Source organism: Talpa occidentalis, unplaced genomic scaffold, assembly GCF_014898055.3.
Source record: "Talpa occidentalis isolate TD23 unplaced genomic scaffold, MPIMG_talOcc4v2.1 talOcc4.7, whole genome shotgun sequence".
NCBI classification, from domain to species: Eukaryota; Metazoa; Chordata; class Mammalia; order Eulipotyphla; family Talpidae; genus Talpa; species Talpa occidentalis.
Window position 1 is genome coordinate 131,872,165 of NW_023605083.1, and position 9,912 is coordinate 131,882,076.

The window sequence follows — 9,912 nt, forward strand, 5'->3', positions numbered from 1 at the left end:
GGTCCATCCGAACACACACATCTGAACTTGCACTTCCCGTCTCTGTGGCCGGGAAGGGTTGTGCCCTTTTGCTCTGCCCCAGCTCATAGGCAGCTGCCCTGCTCATCACACTAGGCCACGATGCCTCCCCAGTCTGGGTTCATTTCCACTGATTTCCCAGCTAGTCTGCCCTGTTAGGAAAATCCATTCCCTGCTCCAGAGCGCATTCCCGGCAGGACAGGGTCAGCTACGGGCAGGGCCCAGCGTCCAACGAAAATGCTCTGGGTCCAGATTGTTAAGAGTTGCAAGGTGGCGATGAGGGCGCAGAGACTCTGTGTGGACCCTTTAAGTGTGGCTGATCCCCACACTTAGCACTGGGGTGAACCCCTGAAGCCGTCCCTGTCTGGGCCCTGGGTGGTACAGATAGTGAGCAGGGTTGGTCTTCTGAGCCCCCAGCTCTGGGCGGCAAGTGGGAGCCCCTCCCCCGGGAACGCAGATCCTGCAGCAGGAAACCCTGAAATTCTGTCGCCAAACACCTTCTCCTCGTCTGACGTTTCAGAAAACAAACTTCTTGCTGGTTCATTTTTTGCTGTAGTAGGAGGACTCATCTTGTCTGAAGTTGTGTGTGCACACGTGTGTGTACGAACTTGTGTGTCTGTGTACACGGGTGTATTGAGTACCCTTGTGTATGTGTGCACTTGAGTGTGTTGTGTGCACCTGAATGTATACACTTATATGCGTGTGCACTTGCGTGTGTGTGCAGCAGTTCTGTGTGGTACACTTGTGTGCGCGTGCACACACTCACCACCTCCCTGTCACAGTGGAGGGCAGTTTCCTGCCCCGGGTGTTCAGCACCCACAGAGCTGACCGGGCCAGGGACGGGGCTCGCTGGGAGCGGAAGGATTTTCCAGCTGACGAGCTTCCATTTGCTTCTGACCGACTGTCCCCGCAGGACCTGGGATTTCAGTGCGTGAAAAGGTACAAAGATTCATAGTCATATTCTTGCCTTCATTTTCACGAGTCCTCATGACATTCTTTCTGAAAATTATTTTCTCTTCAAGGAGAACTTCAAGAAAACTGTTGCCCCCAAATGTGCTTTGCAGGGTGTGGTTGACGGTTTCACTTTGTCACTTTTTAGCCAAGTGCAACTTGGCAAGTCACGTGATTCATGTTCCTGGGAGGCCAAGCAGCGGCTCCTTCTCCGCTCACACACTGGGCGCAGCTGGCCGTGTGTGTGTGTGGGAGGCGGGTGGAGGCAGGAACTGGGGGTGGTAAAGGTGTCTTCCTTTTAGCCTCCAGAGGTCTTCACAGCAGCCATGGAGCAGGGTGGCTCAGGCAGGTTTGTCAGGGGCAGACCTGTCCCTATCAATGTCCGTCATCTGCCAGTGACAGGCCGTCAGCCTCTCCACCTGCCCTCGCCATCGCTCTTTGAGGGCAGAGCCTCCAGCTACCCCCCCAGCATCCAGGGGACGTGCCCTGAGGGCTGTTACCCGCCTCTCTGCTACCCACTTCCCCAGTCAGCCGCCTGCCACCCTCATCCCGCACAGCCCCAGTGTGCAGGCCGGACACCAGCCTTTTCTAGGCGCCGCGCTGAGACAAACACCCTGATCCCAGCGTGCCAGACCCATGGGCAGAGGCTCATTTCTTTTTTTTTTTTTTTTTTTCCCTGTTCTACCTAGGAGGAGACGTGATTTTGGCATCACTGCAGCTGCTGCCGCTGTCGCTGTCACTTAAGCTGCTGCAAACACTGACACTATAAACAATTTAGCTGCCAATGTTGCTTCTGCGTTACCAACACAGCAAGATATGAATGGACATTTATGAAATGGACTTTTGATGCTTAGTCAGCAGATAGCTCTAATGTAAGAAGAGATAGACACACTTTTAACTGCTCACATACCTTGTAACCCTCTGTACCGTTTTATTAATGTTACCCCTGTTACGGGTGAGGGTCTCATTGCCTGGTTTAAAGGACTCCAGAGGCTCATTTCTTGAGCGTGTTACTTGTGTGCTCGATATGGGAGCAGCCCCACTGCAACAGACAGGGAGGCCTCGCGGAGACTCCTGGAGCTTGGCTCAGGGGACATTTGTCATTTAGGCTCACATGTCACCGGCCAGAGCAGGGCTCCAAGCCCGACGTCCACAGCCCACAGGCTGGAGAAGCACAGTCCTCTCCAGAGGGGCAGCGAGCGGCTATAGACGGCGGCACGGCCTACCCCTGAGGGTATAGACCCAGCTCCAGGGTCCAGCAGGGAGATGCTGCAGTTGTGTGTCCACTTCATCAGCTGCGGACAGGACTCTGGCCACACGCAAAGGGCTTGGCAAGGGCGCGGCGACCGACTTATGCAGGTGCACGACACCCTCCAGGTCACTCCAGTCAATCACTCGTCCCACTCGGCTCTAGACAGGGAATTCCTCAGGGGTGAGGGTCCCTGGGTTGGGGATCATGTCTGTGGCATCCTGGGATTTTTTGATGTCCAGACCAGGACCTGGGAGGAAGCCCGCTCCAGAGCAGCCTGTGCCCACCTGCCCTGGCTCTTGTCCTAGAAAATGCATCTGGTGGAGAAGGGCCTGGAATAGTGGGCACCAGGCGAGGGGAAGGGGGTACAGGGAGTGGGGGAGAGAACCTGGAGGACTGAATGGGGACTGAATGTCAGGGTGACTTTTTTCTTGATTTAAGTTGGGGTTGATGGTCAAAGCAGGAAGAGCCCATGTCCGTCCCCCAGAGTCCAGGGCTCCCCGCAGTCAGGGTTGTTTCCTGCGAGCAGCATGAGCACAGTGCCTGTGTCACAGTCTGGGGTGAAAGTCATCTCCTCTCCCCGAGAGTTCATGTGCCTGGACAGGCCGTCCCGGCCAGAGTACTTCCCGGAGTGGGGGTCTAGTCAGGCGGCCCCAACCCCCCCAGGGCCCCTGAGCCTGCTCTTCTATTTGAAACGATTTCTCTCTGGAGACACTGATGAACGTGGGGTCACCGGCTCTGTGTCACGATGGCCCGCCTGAGGCCGGTGCACCCAGAGGACGGCACTGAGCATGCCCAGGAGCAGGGGCACCTTCAGGAAGACCAGGAGCAGGAAGTGGACGCTGCCCAGCAGGGAGCTGTGGGGGGACAGGACACAGGAAGTGAGCAGCCTCCAGGGCGCCCTCCCCCCAGGAATCCCTGGGCCCATAGGCTGTGAGACCCTGACCTCAGCCAGGACAGCCCCCCGCCCCAGGCCATGGTTCTTCTGCTCTAGGCTGAGACTCCAGCTTTTACTGCCCCATCAGCTAGGCCTTATAGCCCCGTCTTGCTGAGCCACCCCACTGTCCCCCTGCATGGTCCTCATCCAGCCTGGACACAGGCCGGGCCCTCTGGTCAGTGTCGCCCCTGGCTGCTGCCGCGGTCCCACAGCTGCTGCTCCATGTAAACCAACTGTCAGCGGCACATCCGGGTCACAGCTCAGAGGACATGCCTGATGCCACACCTGGAGAGGCCGCTCTGCTGTGGCCTTGGCCTATGGGCAGGGCCCTGCCCCTCAGGTCTGCATGTTCCTGCTCCTCCCTGTCTGCTCCTCATGGTGCCCCTGGTCTTACTCACCTGGATCCCCACCTCACACACCCTACCCTGGGACCCCGCCCCCACAGTGTCTGGACACCCTCCTGGGCCACCCTTGCTTCTCCCTCAGCCAGGGAGGCCGCTCTCAGCTCCTGGGTGTTTGGGGACATCCGAGAGCATCTGATCCAAATGCGCATGAGGCAGGATGACACAGGAGACACCTGCTCTGAGACTCCTGTGTCCTCTCCAAGCACCACACCCCTGGGCTTTCACGCTGCCCCCTTCCCCAGTGCCCTGCCCTATGCCCCCCTCTGTACACCCCCTTGGGTTTATATGAACAGCTTTGCAGACCCTGGGAAGAGAACAGTGAAGGGGAGGGGTTCAGAGCATGGCCCGCTGGGCTCTGCAGACATGTTTGCAAACATGAAGGTTGAGTGAGTAAGGCCCAGAGTTGTTTGGGAACAAGAGTGGAGAAGCCTCCCTGGGCCCCCAACCCAGCACTGGCGGAATAGTGTCCCCCACAGTCCAGGCCATCAGCCTGGGATGACCTCCTGGACAGGAGACCCTTGCAGGTTCATCAAGGTGAGGAGGTCGCTCTGGGCGGGCCCCTGTCCAGTGACTGGTTCCTTATAAGAGGGAAAGAGGCCCAGGGACCCGCAGGGAGAGGCCCTGGGAGCAGGATGGAGGGGCCACACGCCAGGGGACTCCAGGGGTTCCCTCAACTCCAGAAGCAGGAGAGGGGCCAGGACACACCTGCCTCTGACCCCAGGAGGAGACATCCTGTCCTCACCTGGTTATGGATCTGGCCCCTGAGCTGGGAGAGAAGGGGAAGCCCCTCAGCCTCCCCCTCAGAGGGTCCAGAGACAAGTGCCGGCCGGGATCTGGGGCTACATGGAGACCCCCAGAATGAGATTTAGCTCACTAGGCACAGGACACAGCAGCTCAGGCCTGGCTTACCCGCTATCGGGTATAGTCGGGGAGCCTTCGTCCTCGTCTGGGGTGACTGGCGCTGTGGAGGAGGATGTGGTGGTGGTGGACACTGTAGTGGCTGCTTGGCACAAAATTAGATAAATAACTCTGCCTGCCAACCTGCCCTCCCCCCAGTCCTGGTCTCTCCTCTGGGCCTGGGGTCCAGGGCTTCCCTGGCCTGTGGAGCCCGGAGCAAGGCTGTGGCAGGGCCGGGGGAGGTCTAGAGTGGGACCTCTCCTTTCTCCGGGCCTCGAGCAGACTCACAAACCTGGGGACAGGTGGGGCTGTGGGAGCAGGAGGGCGTCCTGTAGGCCCCGGGAGCAGAGGACCAGGATACACAGGGTCGGGCAGCTGGAGTCCCCGAACTGTAAATAGCCCTGCTGCTCATGCTAGTCCTGCCCGCACCCCACCCCCGCCATCTCGTCCTCCAGCGAGGACAGAGCAAAGCAGGGCTGCCATTAGCTGGCAGATCAGTGTGTGACCCAGTCCAGGGAGACCCTCACACTGGGCAAGTGGTGAACCTTCTGTGACATTCGTCCCTTGCCAGGATGAGGTCAGGATTCCAGGAGACGGTGAACGGCTATACCTGCAGCGTGACCTGCCTCCCAGGTACCCAGGGTGGTGGGGGCTCTGCTGACCCTGGTGTTCCCCCCATTTCTACCAGTGCCCTGGGGGGGCGCACTCAGCAGGAGGGGAGTCCCAGGATTAACTGCTTCAATTCCAGGCTCTCGGACTCTGAAGCAGGCCCCCCCTCCCCGGTGTCTGCTTTCTAGAAAGACTGGAAAGGACACCCTATGTCCAGGGGCATAAATAGTTCATGGTTGGATTCCAGGCCCCAGACATGCAGCCCATTGGTTATGAAGATGTTTCCAGGCTTCAGGAATGAGCCATGGTCTGTGCTGGGCTGTCCACTGCCTGGACATAGACCTTGGGTGGAAATAGTCACGATGAGGTCTCAGCCCCAAACTCCAGAAGGAACAGGGAGGTCCCCGGAATCACTGGCAGGATTGGGGTCTCGAGCCCCATGAAGAGGGTCTTTTGCCCATGAGCTAACCAGGGCATCACCTGACCTCTGTGACCATGGATGGAGGGGCTGAGCCGGGCAGAGGGGGACAGTGAGCCACAAGGATCCTCCCGTCCAGGAGGCACCTGGAGCCTTGAGCATCCGGGAAAAGCCCCCCTCCCAGTGCCCCTGGGTGAGGCTCCCCCCTCTGGGACAGTCACCCTGAGTGACAGTGACCCCTGGGGAGGACCTGAGGGACCAGGACAGAGCAGGCACCGCAGAGACACAGCCACACGCACAGGCGCTCACCTGGGTCAACGGTCACTTTAACTTGGGCCCCAAGGTCATGTCCTTCTCTCTCAACCCCACACCAGTAAGTGTCCGCATCGCCCAGCGTGAGCGCCTCCATGGTCACGGTGATCGTGCGGTTCTTCTGATGGTCCCTGATGGACACGCAGCCCTTCTTCACCTCCTGCTCCGAGCCGGTGGTTCTAACAAGGATGTTGCAGCTGCCCCAGGGAGCCCCTCGACACCACCACTTCTTGTGGGTCTCGTAGCCTGGGTCATAGCGACACTGCACGGTCAGTGAGCCCCGCTCCCAGCCCTTCACTGCGCCTGGACCCGTGACGGCAGAGGAGCCTGGAAAACACATGTCCATGCCCCTGTGACCCCACCTGCGAGCAGGCCGAGCCTCCTGCCTTGCGCCTGCCCCCTCAGCCCCAGGGCGGGGAGGTGGACACAGCCATGGAGGGAATGACCCCCAGGAGAGAGGCCTGTGTCCTTCTACATTCCACTGGGCAAAGCCCTGGGAACAGCACCTGAGACACAGCTCAGAGTCAGAGACACAGAGAGGCTGGCCCTGAGCAGTAACAGGCCCGAGATTCACACCCCACCCCCACCATCATCAGTAAATCTGTATCCCCAGCAAGGCCCCATTGCACCAACCCTGTGTTGTTCCTGCTAGTGGGGAACAAATCCAGGAGGACCCGCCTCCCCAAAAGAGGCCTGTGCACAGCCCGCAACAGGACCCTGGAGGTGCAGCTGATGCCCCCAGACTCCTGAGTAGGGGTGCCCCTGGGGCTCTTAGCTCCTAGGGCTTCCCTGAGAATCCAGCTGCGGGAACAGCTGTGGCGCTGACCGGGCGCTGCTGCCCAGTGGCCACATACACTGTGGGTCCATGTCACACGGGGGCCACGTCCTCCACGGAATGTTGCCAGTTCCCATCGCAATATCCTAGCCAGGCAGGCTTGTGAGGAGCAGGGTCAGGTGAGACACAGCTGCCCCTTTGTGCCTCCCTGTGTTGGCAGATGTTGTTACACCCGGTGGGAATGACTCAAGCAAGAGCTGAGAGACAGTCAGCTCTTTGGGGTTCACGTAGCCCCCCCATCAAAGGACTGATTTTTGAGGATGTTCACAGGCCCCAGTTCTGGCTTTTTTTTTTCTTTTGGATCCCTTAACAGAAACTATTTAAGATTTATATATTAGCACATACAAGAGCTGGAGTACAGGCTAGAGATGCAGGGGGTGAGAGGATTCACCAGAGACAGAGTGGGGAGCAGAACAGGCAGATCTTCTGACATACACTGCTGAGGGGAGCAGCGGGGAGACAGGAGAGGTCTGCTGCGCCATGTGGTAGCTCCCTGGCCAGGGAATGAAGTCATGCTACAGAGGCTGTAATTCTTTAATTTTTATTTTTTCCTCAACCCTGAGTGGGCTCCCACTCTGTCCTTCCTTGTGATCCTCCTCGTCAACAACAACCTCATGGTCACTGACCCGGGGGGTTCACAGCGGGCATCGGGGACCAGGCATCTCCTCTCCCAGGTGGGCCCCCAGTCAACAGGCTCCCGTGTCTGCCCCACGCCCAGCCCTCACCCAAGGGCACCGCAGACGACAGACGCATGTCAGGACCGGCTCTCGGGCCTGATCCAGGGTCACCTCCTCACCTTCTCAGGGGAGCAGGGCACACCTCTGGCCCTAGGGGAACTCCTAAGTCACCCTCCTGGCCCAGGCCACAGAGCAGGCCCCATGCCTCGGGTTTTAAAGCCTTAGTGAAGACACAGAACCTCCTTTCCTGGAAGGTCAGGGATCACACACTTCACATGCCAGGTCATCGTGGAGACTGGTACGCGCGCTACTACATTGCTGGTCATTGACACTGGTGTTTCATGCACTGTTTTACAGAGGCTCTATTGTCCACTATTAAAATAACTTGTGGGTATATATAACCCCAAAGCCGAGTTGTGCTGAGCAAGGACATATTACAGTCACTCCAGCCTAAATCCTGAACAAACAGGGTTCCCAATACTATTGTCAGGTGTTTCCGGGAGCTACGACCAGAGGGTGAGACAAGGAAAAATATACCACTTATGCTTATTAAAAGAAAATGACAACAGTGGAGAAAGATTTAATTAAAACCGTTTTAGTTCATAATTGAATTCAATAGTGAGATTTGTCTTTGTATTTCAACCACTCCTCTGTATGCCAAATATAAATATTGAAATTCAAGTAAAAACCAGCTCCATCCTAACAACCTGTGGAGTATTAAATACCTAGGAATAGTCATAGCAGGAATAATTAAGATTTATAACACACACACAAAGAAATTTTAGAGAGACAAAAGGTTTAACGAAACAAGACGTATATATGATCCTGAATTAAGATTATATTTATTTTAAGGCCTCCTAGTAGTCTATCACAGCCACTGCAGCCCAAGTTCAATCCCCAGCCAGGGAGCTGACTCACCTGGTGCAGCAGACCTCTCTTGTCACGCCAAGAACTCCCCTTAGCAATATATTTCTGTAGATCCACCTGTTTTTCTCCCCACTCTGTCTCTGGTGAATCCTCTCACCCCCTGCACCTCTGGCCTACAACCCAGTGGTTATATGCATAAATAAATAAAAATTAGTCCTCTAAAGACTATATTTATTTTAAAGATATTAAACATCCATTACTAAAGCCACTCAGTTGTTGAGTAATGCAGCCTCTTGAATAATGCACACACGTAGCCCCTTTACTTATACTGTTTTAAAAAGTGACATAATTAAGAGGTTATCAGTGAATTTTTGGGCATACATGTCTGCTTTTCAGAGTTTTTTCTCCCCTTATGTGATGATCAATTTCAGGATGAATAAATAAATGGTCATTTCATTTCCCATTGCACGTCCTTCTAGAAGAGACTCTGCTTTCTACCCCAGAGTTGGGGTTGTGGGTCCTCAGGGTCCCCAGGGAGGATGAGAAGCAGCAGAGGCTTGTGGGCATGGCCCCCCAGCTTCTATCTGTCTCAGCATCCAGCACCCCTGGCCATGACACCGCCCAGAAATAGACACTTCTGATGGCTCACCCCACCAGCCACTTCCCTTCTTCCCACGGACTCCCCCTCACTGTTACAGGGCAGGGAGGAGGCACCCCAGAAACCCCAAACCTGCCTGCTCTAAATAGGTCTGACATCTGCCACATTAAAACAAAACGTATAAGATGTTTCATGGAAAGGAAATTTAATACATGAGTAAACAATACAGAAAAACAAAGAATAGAGCTTCTAAATTAGCACCCGAAGTTGCCTGTCCCCTCGTGGGTAAAAGTCCCGCAAAGGGGATTGGCCCAGAGCGAGGCCCGAGAGCTGCCAGTCTAAAGCACCTTCCAGCGGGGACCCACAGAAAAGGGTCAGCACAGCCAGACAAGTCTGGGAGGAAAAGAGCAAAATCAAATCAAGATAAAAGCTGCCACTGTCACCTCCCCGCGGGTCTCTCCCCCACGTCTGCGTCACCCAGCCCAGGACAAGAAGCAAGCGCAGTTTCTTCACGTGTCTCTCTGCTCCCCGGGCCTCCTCCAGGTCTCCTCCTGGCTCCGTCATGCTCCCTCCTTCCCCAGGCTCCTCTCCAGCTTCTCCTCTCTGCTCAGCTCCCCCCTCCTCTGGGTGGGGCAGGGACCCTGGAACTTCCCCTTTCCTGGGCACCACCCTGTGACAGTAGGAGCCTGGTTTGCTGCCCTCACCCCAGGGACCAGCTCTGGGCTTTGGAGCCTCCAGAGCAGAAACTCAGGCACCCGTGTGCCCTGAGCCTCCCCAGTCCCTGGCTGTTGCCCTCCGGCCCGTGGCCCCCTGGGCTCCAGCTCCAGGGGGCTGAGGTCCGGGAGCCCCTTTAGCACTCAGAGCCTGGGCCTCCTTGACAGGCCTGCCCTGAGCTGAGACCTGCTCCTGAGGAGAGAGCAGGCCTGGGCCCTCAGGACGCCTCACCCTGGGCCCCCAGCCAGGACCAGGCTCTGCCCTCAGGGCGCCTCTGCTGGCCGGTGCCCTCTGTCCCAGCACGGCAGGGCCTGTGAGAGACCCTGGGTCCTCCCCAGGGAGGGAGAGTCTGCAGGGAGGATGGCCCTGCCCTGTCCCCTGGCGTGTCCCCGCCCCACAGACCCCGTGTCCTGCCCCAGCCCCTCT

The 9,912-nt window shown here is 57.0% G+C and overlaps 1 protein-coding gene across 1 annotated transcript; it reads right to left on the minus strand.

Annotated features, from left to right (window-relative positions):
- Positions 1-2,672: 2,672 nt before the first annotated feature.
- LOC119231626 (CMRF35-like molecule 5) lies at positions 2,673-6,141 on the minus strand. The gene is made up of 4 exons (XM_037493321.1): positions 5,793-6,141; positions 4,469-4,562; positions 2,952-3,075; positions 2,673-2,840 (listed from the first exon to the last, which is right to left on the minus strand). Exons 1-4 carry the CDS (start codon positions 6,139-6,141, stop codon positions 2,673-2,675), a joined length of 735 nt encoding a protein of 244 aa, XP_037349218.1.
- Positions 6,142-9,912: the final 3,771 nt, after the last annotated feature.